Source organism: Chelonoidis abingdonii, chromosome 2, assembly GCF_003597395.2.
Source record: "Chelonoidis abingdonii isolate Lonesome George chromosome 2, CheloAbing_2.0, whole genome shotgun sequence".
Classification (NCBI taxonomy): Eukaryota; Metazoa; Chordata; order Testudines; family Testudinidae; genus Chelonoidis; species Chelonoidis abingdonii.
The window spans coordinates 141,285,783-141,300,219 of NC_133770.1; the positions used below are offsets into that span (position 1 = coordinate 141,285,783).

General features: G+C 46.9%; 1 protein-coding gene across 1 annotated transcript in view; it reads right to left on the reverse strand.

Annotated features, from left to right (window-relative positions):
• Nucleotides 1-300: 300 nt before the first annotated feature.
• MARCHF11 (membrane associated ring-CH-type finger 11) overlaps nucleotides 301-14,437 on the reverse strand; it is a 58,249-nt gene continuing 44,112 nt past the window's right edge. The window contains 1 exon segment of the mRNA XM_032789727.2: nucleotides 301-819. Within this exon segment, the coding sequence (XP_032645618.2) occupies nucleotides 497-819 (323 nt within the window). The 3' untranslated portion in view covers nucleotides 301-496.

Below are 14,437 nucleotides of genomic sequence, written 5' to 3' on the forward strand. Positions count from 1 at the left end.
GTCCATCTTCTACAAGCCCCTATATATCATCTTTCTGACATGTGACTGAACCTCTACATAGCTAATATATTAAATGATGCACTTAAATATACCTAGACTTAGTCACAGAGATACCAGTCATATTTTCCTCAATTTATGCGTTTGAAAAACTATATCGATTGAAAAAATACATTTAATGTTATGATAGATATTTTTGGCTTAAAAGATTGGTTTCCTCATTATTCAAGGCAATGAGAGTTAAATTATATTTTTATAAATTTCAAGTACAAAATTGACCAAACTATGTAATATACCAGACTATAAAAAAACAAGCAACAACTTTTTCAGAAAAATGTATTTGCAATTCAACTGATCATATAAAAAGCATTAAATGTTTTAAAAGTTGTAAATATTTTTAGAAGTGCTATGGTATCACCATTCATTGCAACTACATTCCGGAGTACTGTAAAGTCCAGGGCACATTATCCTTATTTGTGTAGCACAGTGAGCATTATCTTTACACTGAGGTCACTCTCATCACAACCTCTCCAGAACTGTTGTCCTCTGATGAATCCTCATGAGGTCTCATTCGACTGAACAGATGCAGCAATACATAGCCACACTGAAATCTTGGAGAGGTTAACTGTGTTGGATGAATTAAATTTCTGTTTCTAAATGCAGTTAGTGGTAACCACAATGTCCTACCCGGTGAAGATGCTCCTCGATTGCTCTCTTCTATGTCTGTAGCTTTATCATAATTTAATACATCCCAGTGAAGATTAACAGCCCTCCAGCGCTTAAACACTCTGTAAACTGATGCACCTTCATGTACAATTAGTCCTGAAATTTAAGGAAAGAATGATTAGTTACTACACAATAATCTTGGACTCCATTTTAAGAGGGAATGAATAAAGATGTAAATTTAACCACATTTATCACATTGCAACTGGCAGGTGTCTATCAAATTAAGATGAGGATCCCTGTGAGTATCTTAACTCTAATAATACAAATAACTGTCCATAAAAGATACAGAGGACTTATACAATCAGCCAGCAATTTATTTGAACTATTTCAGGTAAACTTTAGGTCCACTCAGAGTGTACATCATAATTTTACCCCCTCTTCCTTATCGTCAGTGTAATGAGAATCTAAATTTTTAAATGAAAGTTTCTAGCCTTTATGGTTATTAAGGAAACCTTCTGTATGTGAACTGAACATAACCAATGTTATCTGATGCCTTGTCTGTACTAGAAAAGTGCATTGATTTAACTAAATTGACATAAAAATCAATCATTCCATTGCATTAGTAAATTACCAACTGAAACTGAATTAACCCTTGCATATACTAATTTAAGTTTAGCTTAAGTGCTTCTATGTTAGGGATTTTTACTAGAGGCCTCATCCTCATACAGATCTCCTTCTGTGGATATTCTTTAGTTTGAGCAACTTATCTAAACTGGTATAAGGCACTCAAACAGATTTAAGAGCGTCCTCCACATTCTTAGTTTTTCTTTGTGTACCTATAGCCTGACACAGCCTGAAACAACAGTTGTAATAAGTGTGAATTCTCCCTATTACTCCAATGTGGCATTAATTCTGAACATTGTCTCAGGGAAATAACTGAGATGTCAACATTAACTGTTATTTCACAATCAGGGTTTGGAGTGGTGTACTTTATTCTTTCTGTTCAAATCTCAGAAGGCCAGAGAACAGGGATCCATTCTTGAGATTTGCAGAGATCCAGAGAATCTTTTTAAGTATCCCTCAAAGGAAACATGGCTCATTTGATCTCCTGTATAGAATCACTTACTCTTAGGCTCACATCCAGCAAATATTTACATACATCCTTAATTGTCAGTATGTGACTTCAGTGGAATTATTCAAATGTTCAAAGCTCAGCATGTGTTCAAGTGTTTACAATACCAGGCCTTTACGAATAATGCTTATTGCTGTGAGTAGTTTGATTGGCTGGATTCTATTTGTAGGATCAAGGCCTATCAGAATAGTAGTTCATCGAAGATTAAACACTCAAAAGAAAATATATCTGGAAGCTTAAGCCAAGTCATCTCCAGTGAGTAACACCAGTGCCTGAAAAGAAATAATTCTCATAGAGAAACTTTAGTTTTTCCTTTTTGTCTTAAATTTAAAAAAAAATAGAAAACTTTTAGCAATTTTTAATAGGTACTGACAAATCTTTATGGAGAAAATTAAGATATTTTTGTTTTGAGAGATGGATTTTTTTAAGGTTGCTAGCGCTCTAGTTCAATTGAAAATGTGGTTGGTTCCAACTAGGATTTTTTTGGTTTTTAAAAGGGAAACTTGTGGTGTGTCACCATAAGTTTTTTCTTTTTCAAACTTTCTGTAAGGAAAAAAAGAGAAGAGATGTGATGTCCTAAAATGGTTAATGTCCCATATTGTCACTATCAACAAAGCCAGCAGAATATTAGATGTTCGCTGCTCCTCTCAACTATGGCTGTTTTTTTCATGTAGTTAAATGACATATTTTGAGCTTGCAATAAAATTGCTTCATGTTATATAAACCTGCTGCTTGTGTATTTAGGAAATTGAACTATAATGAACATGAAGTTAGCCACTTATTGCCATATTTACCTGATAATGATCAGGATTCTGATTATCATCAGTGAAGAAGTTACTGGCAAGGCAAAGATACCAAATTTCATTACTGAAATACTTAATGTAACTCTATTTTTCATCAATATTAAAATGTTTCTAAGATTATTTGCTACTCTGTTTGTGACTATAGCATCTAGGAAATATTCTTTTTCTACTCTTGCCCATATGAAAAATTATCCGTACAATACAATGACTGAAGATCACCATGAATGGATTAGTTCATGCATGGATGCTTTTTCATCAAGAGATGATCCAGGACATAAACAGATTGATAGAAAATGCAACTGATTGCTTCGGAAGATAGCCAGGAGCTCAATGCTTATTGCTTGCCTGAATCATTAGGAAGTATGCAATTCACTGGATTTAATAAAGAAAAAGCTAACTTGCATTCTGGTCTGCCTTGTTTCCCAGTAGTAAAATTGTAGAGCTGTTACTGTGTAGCCAATCATTAGAAGTATGATTGAATAGATACCGTCAAGCCCAGCATCAAAAGTGTGAGGGAAAAGGACAAGTGGAAAATCCTAGCACTGAAGATTCAGAACTTTTTCTGTCATCTTCTTAGTGAAAGAAGATGTTAACAATAATTGATTTCTGAATGTATTGTCTTCATAAGAGTCTAACTGTAGGAATTATGTGTTTAGCCAGGGAACTACAAAAATATTTAAGAATAGTAGCTAGCTTTTGAGAGTTCACACTATTCCCTTGATCCCAACATTCATAAATAGAGGACACAAAGATCTGGTCCCCTCTAACCATCCTTCAATTCCCCTCTACCTCCAGAAGCCCTATTGTACTTGGGATGTAAAGCAGAAAAGGTCCATGTTGCTCTATGGAGAGTATATGTTTGAGAGAAGACAGTTACTCACTATTGTAACTGTTGTTCTTCGAGATGTGTTGCTCATATCCATTCCAATTAGGTGTGCGCGTGCCGCGTGCACGTTCGTCGGAAGATTTTTACCCTAGCAACACCCGGCAGGCCGGCTGCGTGCCCCCTGGCGGGGCGCCGTTATGGCACCAAATATATACCCCAGCCGACCCGTCCGCTCCTCAGTTCCTTCTTGCCGGCTACTCCGACAGAGGGGAAGGAGGGCGGGTTTTGGAATGGATATGAGCAACACATCTCGAAGAACAACAGTTACAATGGTGAGTAACCGTCTTTTCTTCTTCGAGTGCTTGCTCATATCCATTCCAATTAGGTGAATCCCAAGCCTTACCTAGGCGGTGGGGTCGGAGTGAGATACTGCAGAATGCAAAACTGCGGAGCCGAAGGCTGCATCGTCTCTGGATTGTTGCACCAGGGCATAATGGGAAGTAAAGGTGTGTACTGAAGACCATGTAGCTGCTCGACATATCTCCTGAATAGGTACTTGAGCTAAGAAGGCGGCCGACGAGGCCTGGGCCCTGGTAGAATGTGCAGTAATATGACCCGGAGATGCCTGAGCTAGATCATAGCAAGTCCAGATGCACGCCGTTACTCAGGATGAAATCCTCTGAGAAGAGACGGGTTGGCCTTTCATCCGGTCCGCCACTGCAACAAAGAGTTGGGGCGTTTTGTGGAAGGGCTTCGTTTGGTCAGTATAGAAGGTGAGTGCCCTACGGACGTCAAGCAAATGCAACTGCTGCTCCCTACGAGATGTATGCGGTTTGGGGAGGAATATGTCCTGGTTGAGATGAAAGGCCAAGACTACTTTAGGGAGGAATGCCGGATGTGGACGTAACTGCACCTTGTCCTTGTGGAACACCGTGTATGGTGGGTCCACCATCAGAGCCCAAAGCTCAGAGACTCTCCTAGCCGATGTGATGGCTACAAGGAAGGCTGTTTTCCATGATAAATATAGGAGTGATCAGGTTGCCAATGGCTCGAATGGAGGGGACGTAAGTCTCGTGAGGACTAAATTGAGGTTCCAGGAAGGGGCGGGGCATTGTACTAGGGGGTATAGATGCCCCAATCCTTTGAGGAACCTCGAGACCATAGGGTGGGAGAAGACGGAGTGAGTACCTTCTCCGGGGTGGAAAGTAGAAATTGCCGCCAAGTGCACTCACAAAGATGAGATAGCGAGGCCTTGCTGCTTAAGATACCAGAGGTAGTCCAAAATAGTGGGGATGGGAACCTCTGTAGGTGTGACATTCAGCGTTTGGCACCAGCAGGAAAAGCGCTTCCACTTGGCCAAGTAAGTAGACCGAGTGGAAGGTTTTCTGCTACCCAGGAGTACCTCTTGCACCGGGGCACAGCATCGTAACTCCGATTGGGTTAACCATGCAGGAGCCATGCTATGAGATGGAGGGATTGCAGATCTGGGTGGTGAAGCCTGCCGTGGTCCTGTGTTATCAGATCCTGATGAAGAGGCAGGGGGATTGGGTTGGCTATCGAGTGGTCCAGCAACGTGGTGTACCAGTGTTGCCGGGGCCATGCAGGGGCGATCAGGATCAGGCGAGCCCCGTCCCTGCGAAGCTTTACGAGAACCCTGTGCACCATCGGGAAGGGTGGAAAGGCGTAAAGCAGGTGGTTCGCCCAAGAGATTAGGAAGGCATCAGATATTGAGCCCGGGGCGAGACCTTGGTAGGAGCAGAACCTCTGACACTTCCTGTTGTTGCGGGAAGCAAAGAGGTCTATGTGGGGAAAGCCCCACTTCTGGAAGGTGGAATGTGCAATGTCCAGGCGAAGCAACCGCTCATGGGAGAGAAAGGACCTGCTGAGATGGTCTGCCAGAGTGTTCCGGACCCCTGGGAGGAAGGACGCTACAAGGTCTATAGAGTGGGCTATGCAAAATTCCCACAATTGGATCGCCTCCTGACAAAGGGGGGAGGATCGAGTCCCTCCCTGCGTGTTTATGTAGTGCATTGCCGTTGTGTTGTCCATAAGCACTAGAATACAACAGCCCTGCAGATGTTGTTGGAATGTCTGGCACGCGAGGTGGACTGCTCTCAGCTCCTGGACGTTTATGTGCAACGCTAACTCATGAGATGACCAGAGGCCTTGTGTGCGACGATGGCCTAGGTGTGCCCCCCAGCCGAGAGACGACGCGTCCGTCGTTAGGGATACTGAGGGCTGACTCAGTTGGAACGGCACCCCTGCACACACCAGGGAAGGTGTTAGCCACCAGTTGGGGGAGCCTAAAAGGCTCTGAGGAATGGTGATGACCATTTCTATGGCGTCCCTGCCTGGGCGGTAAACTGAGATGAGCCAGGCTTGAAGGGGACGCAGGCATAGTTTGGCGTGCTTGGTTACAAAAGTGCATGCGGCCATGTGACCGAGAAGGCTGAGGCAGGTGCAAGCCGAGGTCGTCAGAAAGGTTTGGAGGCTTTCTATAATCGAAACTAGTGCCCGAAACCGGGGTAGTGGAAGGCAGGCTGTTGCTAGTTTGAAGTCTAGAATGGCCCCAATGAATTCTATTCTTTGAGTGGGCACTAGAGTAGACTTCTCTAGATTGATCATCAGGCCCAACCACTCGAATAGGTCCGTGATGATGGCAACATGCCTGGTGACTTGGGCCTCGGAGGTCCCGCGAATAAGCCAGTCGTCTAGATAGGGAAAGACGTGTATTCGCCAACGACAGAGGAAGGCGGCCACTACAGCTGTGCACTTTGTAAACACGCGCGGGGCGGTAGAGAGGCCAAACGGAAGGACCGCAAATTGAAAATGTTGATTGCGCTCCATAAACCATAGGTACCGTCTGTGCGGAGGGTAAATGGTGATGTGAAAGTATGCGTCCTTCATGTCGGGAGCAGCATACCAGTCTCCAGGATCCAAGGATGGGATGATGGTCCCCAGGGACACCATGTGGAACTTCAACTTCTTCAGAGACACGTTGAGTCCGCGCAGGTCCAGGATGGGTCGGAGACCTCCTTTTGCCTTGGGGATTAGGAAATATTGGGAGTAAAATCCCTTGCCCCTGAATTCCACCGGTACCTCCTCTATAGCTCCGATGGAAAGGAGCATATGAACCTCTTGCCAGAGGAATTGCTTGTGAGAGAGGTCCCTGCAGAGGGACGGGGAAAGAGGGTGCGAGGGAGGGGGCGAAATAAATTGGAGGTGGTATCCAAATTCCACCGTGCGTAGACCCAACGATCTGAGGTTAATTGGGCCCACGCAGGGAGGAAGGAGGAAAGGCGGTTGGAAAACTGAAGTGGATCCTGGGGAAGGACTGGTGCTCTGCTCTCGGGCGCACCTTCAAAAGTTCGGTTTGGGCCCTGCTGATGGTTTGGCAGGACCGTTATTCTGCCCCCCTTGGGAACCCGATTGCCGTCTACGGTTCCCGTGACCACGCCTTCTGCCAAAGTCTTGTCGTGGCCTGGATGAGGGGTAGGGGCACTGAGGCTGGGTACAGAAGGACCTTCGCTGGGTTTGCAGAGTATGCATCCCGAGAGAACGCATAATGATGCGATTATCCTTGAGACTCTGGAGTCTAGGGTCTGTTTTCTGAGAGAAAAGGCCCTGTCCATCAAATGGAAGGTCCTGGATAGTATGTTGCAGTTCAGGCGGTAGGCCTGACACCTGCAGCCACGATATCCGCCTCATTGCAATTCCCGAGGCCACGGTTCTGGCCGCCGAATCAGCAGCGTCAAGTGAGGCCTGCAGGGAAGTCTGTGCCACTTTCTTCCCGTCCTCCAGAAGGGCCTGGAATTCCTGGTGGGAGTTCTCTGGGACCAGTTCAGCGAACTTACCCACCGACTGCCAGGTATTATAATTATATCTGCTGAGCAAGGCCTGTTGGTTAGCCACCCGCAGTTGGAGGCCTCCGGCAGAGTAGACTTTTCATCCCAGGAGGTCCATCCGTCTAGCCTCCTGCGATTTCGGGGCGGGGGCTTGCTGGCCGTGGCGCTCTCGCTCATTCACAGATTGAATGACCAGAGAGCATGGAGGAGGATGGGTATATAAGTATTCGTACCCTTTAGAGGGTACCATGTATTTCCTTTCCACACCTCCGGCCATGGGAGGGATAGATGCTGGAGACTGCCAAATGGTGTCCACTTTGGCTTGGATGGAACGGATGAATGGCATAGCCACATGAGTTGGCGCATCTGCCGACAGTATGTCTATGACCGAGTCTTCCACCTCCGGGACCTCCTCCACCTGGAGGTTGATATTTAAGGCGACTCGCCTTAGAAGGTCCTGGTGGGCTCGGAGGTCAATCGGGGGCGGGCCCGATGAGGTGGTACCAACCACTGCCTCGTCTGGTAACGAGGAGGACGACAGACCCGGCATGACTGGCTCATGCAGTGACTCCTGTTCCTGAGGAACATCAGGGTCCGGGAACACCTGAGGGTCCGGCGCCAGAGCCGAGTCGTCTGTACCTGCTGGAGGAGGGTGGCTAACAGTGGCCTCTGGTGCGCGGTGTTCCGACGGGGCGGAACAAGATGGTACTGTAGGTTCGCCTTAGGCCTGATGATATGCCCAAGGTATCCAGAAGGACCACTGAGGCACTTGTTCTGGGCCCTGGGCCTCCTGGAGGACACAGCTATGCAGCTCTGAGTCCCTGTAGGTGGCACTATCACCGTGCGAAGACTCAGATGGATGCCGTGATGGCCATGGCGGAGCAGAGAGCACGTGAGGAGGAGCCCTGTGCGCAGGGTACCATACGTCGTGCCGCACCGGTGACTGGTACTGGGAGTCGTACCGGTGCCGAGAGGGTGACTGGGACCTACGACCAGCGTGGTGCCGGGAGGTCGACCGGGACCGTGAAGCTCTATGGTGAGAACAGCTGCAGCGTGAATGGTGCCGGGAGCTGGACCACCGTCTGGAATATCGGTCCAGTGAGCGGGACCTGGAGCGGTGCCGCGAGTACGATCGGTACCGAGAAGGAGATCGGTACTGGGACTGCGAGCAGCGCCTAGATCAGGACCAGTGGCGAGATCAAGAGCACTGGCGAGACCTCTATCTTGAGTGCAGCCTGCCTGCAGCGTCGATGGAAGGTGGCCTGACCAGGGCAGGCTTCCCCGTTGATGTAACAACCTGCACCGGCGGTGCCGGGGGTTGAGGCAGGGTGGGCTCCGTTAGGGCAATGAGTTCCCTCGCCGTCGAGAAGGTCTCTGGCATGGTGGGAACGATCAGCTCAACCGAGGCATGTGCCGGGGAGCTGTCATGCACCGGACTCGACGGCTCTTGCCTGGCCGGAATCAACAGTGCTGAGATTGCCGGTGCCACAGCAGTTGCTGGTGCCGGGCGGCTCAGTTTCGGCTGCTGCTCAGACTGCGGTGCAGATGTTGGAGCCGCAGGAGCTTTTAGCTTTTTGGCACGCAGGGAGAGGGCACAGTGCTGGGCTGGCTTCTGGGCTGATGATGGCTGGTGCCAGGGCATCTTCGCGGTGCTGGCGCTCCCCGGTGACGACAAGGCACTTCTCCCTGGCGCGGACTGTGCGACACTCGGTGCCGAAGACAGAGGAGTGAGGGCTGCCTCCATTAGGAGCTGCTTAAGGTGAAAGTCCCACTCCTTTTTTGTCCGCGGCTTGAACAATTTGCAAATCTTGCACTTATCTGCAAGATGGGATTCCTGCAGGCACTTTAGGCAGGAGTCGTGAGGGTCTCCCGTTGGCATCAGCCACCGGGAGGCCTAGCACGGTTTGAAACCTGGTGAACCAGGCATGGGCCTGGGCACTGGGAGAGGGGAAGGGGCTAATCCCCTATCCTCTGAACTATATACACTAACTACATTTACGAAAGGGTATTAGAAGTATTAACTACAACTATAAAACTAAACTATACACACAATAAGTACTAGAATGAGTGAATACCTAGGGAAGTGGAGATCAGCTAAGCCACGCTCCACTGTTCCAACAACCGACACGGGCGGTAAGAAGGAATTGAGGAGCAGACGGGTCGGCTGGGGTATATATTCAGTGCCATAATGGCGCCATGCCAGGGGGCGCCCAGCCGACCCGCTGGGTGTTGCTAGGGTAAAAATCTTCCGACGAACGTGCACGCGGTGCATGCACACCTAACTGGAATGGATATGAGCAAGCACTCTAAGAAGAACAAAGAGTTGTGGTTTCTCCTAACACTACCTCCCCAGGACCACACTGTAGGAGACTAGTTAGTACTGATTCCTTGAGGACAGCTGAGAAGTCCTGCTAGCTAAACAATGACTTGAACCACTGCCCTCTCAAAGCCTGCTTCTGCCCTTGATGCTATTTTAGGAAAGAGTAATTTGTGACTTCCTGTAGCAGCCATAAAGACTTCAGGTAAGGGCACACTGTGGATATATGATATTGAAGATGCATCCTCCTAAACTGAGTGAATCCTGAGCTTCAGCTCATTCATAATGACTGGCTGCATAGTCATATCCACTTAGTTTTTGACCTGAGATGGTTTAACTTTCTTCAAAGGCCACAAATGATCTCTTCGACTTTCTAAATTGCTTAGTCCTGTCTAAGTAGTAGCTCTCTGGATATACAGGGTGTACAGTTTTCCTTCCAAAGCTCTAGACATTCTGGTGAGATGAACACAAATAGTGATAGAAACTGACTGAGATCAAAGTCCAACACAGTTCTTACCAGAAATACAATCATATCTTTATGTTGTACAGTATAAGATCTGTAGGCCATAGCTCTTTATGGCAAGGACTCTTTCTTTAGTACATCCTTGGTGCTGTATGAACATAATGGGGCCATGATCCTGATTAGGCCTTTAAGTGCTACTGTAATTTAAATTATTAAGGGCCTGCAACTCTGCTGGGTCTCTTTATTTGCCTTCTTATTTTTCAACCATTAAGGTGCACTCACATTACATTTACAAACCTTTCTCTGAAACCATAAAGGCTAAAAACTTTTTTAAATGAAAGCAGATATTCTCATATACTCATTTGTCTCAAGGAGCTGTTGATTTAAATAAAACACTAAATACCACAAGACTCGCAATAAAACAGATCTGGCAACACTAGATAAGCTAGAAGGGGCAACTTCTGAAGAGTTTCCCATCATTTTCTCCCCTAACACTGAGTCTGACTTTACATTTGGCACAACTACTGATCCCAGGGACTCAAGTGAAGGGGGTCAAGGGATTTTCATTGGTGCCTTCACCTTCTTGCAGGACACTTTCTAGGGGAGTCCTGGAGGATTGAGTTCCTGGAGCTTTGTCCGGATGGATCTGACCTGGCAGAATCCAAGAAAGCCGTATCCTCAGATCTCTAAAATTTAAGGAAACTGATTGCAGTGCGGTCTGGCCAGATCCAACAGTAGGAGCACCTTTTCTTCTTAGTGTGATGTCTTTCAGAAATAGTACCACTGTAAGACCTTTCCTTGGCTCCATACAAAGAATCTGAATCCTGAGTCCATGGAACAAATTTCAAAAGTCCCTGCAAACACCTTTACAAGAAGATAGAGCTTTGCGAACAGGGGGCTGCTAACAGGGAGTTTCGCAAGGGAGTTCTCCAGGTGAAGGAGGAACAAATACAGCATCTGTGGGGTAAGTGACTGTCTGCAGTGTGTGTGTTGTTTGTGTTTGGGGGTTACTTGCTGTGTGCTGAGCTTGTTTTGTCAGTCTGTTTGTTGTTTTGGTTGTTGAAGGACGTGTGATACAGCTGGCAGTTGGAGCTGAGCGACAAGGGAAGATTTGAAAGCTAGAAGCCTCTGGTAACTGGCTGAGCTTTAACCAGTGGGCGGGCATTCACTCAGGCCAGGGCTTATATAAGCCGCGCACAAGCGACCAGGGGGCTGCTAACACGGAGTTTCGCAAGGGAGTTTGGAAGGGAGTAGGAAGGGAGCGGGGGTCCCTTGTTGGTCCTATCTGTGACCCGTTAATCCCTTGAAAACCTATAAACCAACTACATCAAAATTTCTCTTTAAAGCGAGCAGAGCAGACAGGGAGCTGTAGACAGGGGAGTTGAGAGGAAGTTTTGACAGAGGGAAGCTTACGATGGTTAGGAAGACCCGCAACACCTGTACCAGCACTGCTTCTGTTCTCCACCTGCGCCTGTAGCCAGACAGAGCACCAAGCATGGATGTTCTACCCAGATTCTGGTGTGGTTTTTGCAAAGTCTGTAGCTGCAATTTCCACTTACTGATATCCAGGCTGGGGGGGGGCATCCAATGTGAAAGTGCCTACTGGTGGAATCTCTCAGGCAGCAGTGGGAGAGCTACAGGAGGAGGTGGCTAGGTTGAGGTCATCCATATCCACGAGCAATTCCTGGACAGGGTCCATGTGGAGAAGTTGAGGCAGCTGTCCCAGTTCACAAGACTGCTGACACACCACTGGTGGAGAGGAGATGGCTCAGGGTGGACACTGGCAGCTGGTTGCTTCTGGCAGCTGGCAGTGCTCCACCCCTGCTGCGACCCCCGCCATGGTAATAGGTAACCGTTATGCCTCTCTTTGATACAGGAGAGAAGGAATCACCCCCTACAGTAAAGGAGGAGAGACTCGTACCCCTAAGGCTGGAGGTCTGCTGCCACACTGAAAATAGGAAACGTAGGGTAGTGGTGGTCGAAGACTCTCTGCTGAGGGGGACGAAGGTGCCCATCTGTCGCCCTGACATTTCATCTCGGGAGGTATGCTTCTGCCGGGGGTCGTATCCAGAAGTACAGAGGCATTGTCGAGGATTATCCGCTTCTGACTACTACCCCATGCTACTCATCCATGTGGGCACAAATGATACTGCAAGTGTGACACTGAGCGGATCAAGAGTGACTACAAGGCTCTGGGAGTGTGGGTGAAGGATTTGGAGCGCAGGTGGTATTCTCTTTCGATTCTTCCTGTCAAAGGTAGGGCCCAGGCAGAGACAGATACATCATGGAGGTGAATGCCTGGCTGCGAAGATGGTGTCGCCAGGAGGCTTGTTTTCGATCGACAGGGATGCAATTTGAGGAAGGACTGCTAGGCAGAGATGGAGTTCACTTCGAGGAGGGGAAAGACCCTTATTTGCCACAGACTGGCTAACCAGTGAGAGGGGCGAGGCTTTTAACTAGGTTCGACGGGGACAGGTGAGCAAGCCCACAGGAAGTGGGGCAAACAGAAGATCTGGAGATGGGTCGGAACAAGAGGGTAGTGGGTAATGCAGAGAGAAGGAGGTCAGGCAAACTGGGAGGCAAGATCAAACAGTATTCTTAATGCCTGTATACAAATCGAGAAGTACGGGTAATAAGCAAGGAAGAACTGGAAGTGCTAATAAATAAATACAACTATGACATTGTTGGCATCACTGAAACTTGGTGGGATAATACACATGATTGGAATGTTGGTGGATGGGTATAGTTTGCTCAGGAAGGATAGACAGGGGAAAAAGGAGGAGGTGTTGCCTTATATATTAAAAATGTACACACTTGGACTGAGGTGGAGATGGACATAGGAGACGGAAGTGTTGAGAGTCTCTGGGTTAGGATAAAAGGGGTAAAAAACAAGGGTGATGTCGTGCTAGGAGTCTACTACAGGCCACCTAACCAGGTGGAAGAGGTGGATGAGGCTTTTTTTAAACAACTAACAAAATCATCCAAAGCCCAAGATTTGGTGGTGATGGGGGACTTCAACTATCCAGATATATGTTGGGAAAATAACACCGCGGGGCACAGACTATCCAATAAGTTCCTGGACTGCATTGCAGACAACTTTTTATTTCAGAAGGTTGAAAAAGCTACTAGGGGGGAAGCTGTTCTAGACTTGATTTTAACAAATAGGGAGGAACTCGTTGAGAATTTGAAAGTAGAAGGAAGCTTGGGTGAAAGTGATCATGAAATCATAGAGTTTGCAATTCTAAGGAAGGGTAGAGAAGGGAGTACAGCAAAATAGAGACAATGGATTTCAGGAAGGCGGATTTTGGTAAGCTCAGAGAGCTGATAGGTAAGGTCCCATGGGAATCAAGACTGAGGGGAAAAACAACTGAGGAGAGTTGGCAGTTTTTCAAAGGGACACTATTAAGGGCCCAAAAGCAAGCTATTCCGATGGGTAGGAAAGATAGAAAATGTGGCAAAAGACCACCTTGGCTTAACCACGAGATCTTGCATGACCTACAAAATAAAAAGGAGTCATATAAAAAATGGAAACTAGGTCAGATTACAAAGGATGAATATAGGCAAATAACACAGGAATGCAGGGGCAAGATTAGAAAGGCAAAGGCACAAAATGAGCTCAAACTAGCTATGGGAATAAAGGGAAACAAGAAGACTTTTTATCAATACATTAGAAGCAAGAGGAAGACCAAGGACAGGGTAGGCCCACTGCTCAGTGAGGAGGGAGAAACAGTAACAGGAAACTTGGAAATGGCAGAGATGCTTAATGACTTCTTTGTTTCGGTCTTCACTGAGAAGTCTGAAGGAATGTCTAACATAGTGAATGCTTATGGGAAGGGGGTAGGTTTAGAAGATAAAATAAAAAAAGAGCAAGTTAAAAATCACTTAGAAAAGTTAGATGCCTGCAAGTCACCAGGGCCTGATGAAATGCATCCTAGAATACTCAAGGAGTTAATAGAGGAGGTATCTGAGCCTCTAGCTATTATCTTTGGAAAGTCATGGGAGACGGGAGAGATTCCAGAAGACTGGAAAAGGGCAAATATAGTGCCCATCTATAAAAAAGGGAAATAAAAACAACCCAGGAAACTACAGACCAGTTAGTTTAACTTCTGTGCCAGGGAAGATAATGGAGCAAGTAATTAAAGAAATCATCTGCAAACACTTGGAAGGTGGTAAGGTGATAGGGAATAGCCAGCATGGATTTGTAAAGAACAAATCGTGTCAAACCAATCTGATAGCTTTCTTTGATAGGATAACGAGTCTTGTGGATAAGGGAAGCGGTGGATGTGGTATACCTAGACTTTAGTAAGGCATTTGATACGGTCTCGCATGATATCCTTATCGATAAACTAGGCAAATACAATTTAGATGGGGCTACTATAAGGTGGGTG